At 33.7% G+C, this 264-nt stretch overlaps 1 protein-coding gene across 1 annotated transcript in view; it reads right to left on the reverse strand.

Moving 5' to 3' along the window:
- The window catches only part of LOC119585992 (fibrillin-2-like), a 15,914-nt gene extending 15,749 nt beyond the window's left edge, over positions 1-165 (reverse strand). Inside the window, exon 1 of the mRNA XM_037934704.1 lies at positions 162-165. Coding sequence (XP_037790632.1) covers positions 162-165 — 4 coding nt within the window. The remainder of the gene's footprint in view (positions 1-161) is intronic.
- Positions 166-264: the final 99 nt, after the last annotated feature.

The raw sequence follows: 264 nt of genomic DNA on the forward strand, positions 1-264 counted from the left end.
TCATGAAAATTACGAGACAATATAAAAAAGTAGGGACAGCAAACATCCATAATGAATAACAACCTTTAGAGTGAAGCACGTAGTAATGAATAGTCTTATCATCACTGGAAATGGATCTACATTTCCTTAACAGACGAGCATTCTCAGAAATTAAAGAGTACACATTCCTAAAATGAGTTTCAAGAGTCAGCTTAAAGATCTATGTTTCCCCAAGCAGTTTAAGTAAGCCGTGAGATCTTACTGAATGCTAGTTAATTATGATAA

This window comes from Penaeus monodon, chromosome 20, assembly GCF_015228065.2.
Source record: "Penaeus monodon isolate SGIC_2016 chromosome 20, NSTDA_Pmon_1, whole genome shotgun sequence".
Taxonomy (NCBI): domain Eukaryota; kingdom Metazoa; phylum Arthropoda; class Malacostraca; order Decapoda; family Penaeidae; genus Penaeus; species Penaeus monodon.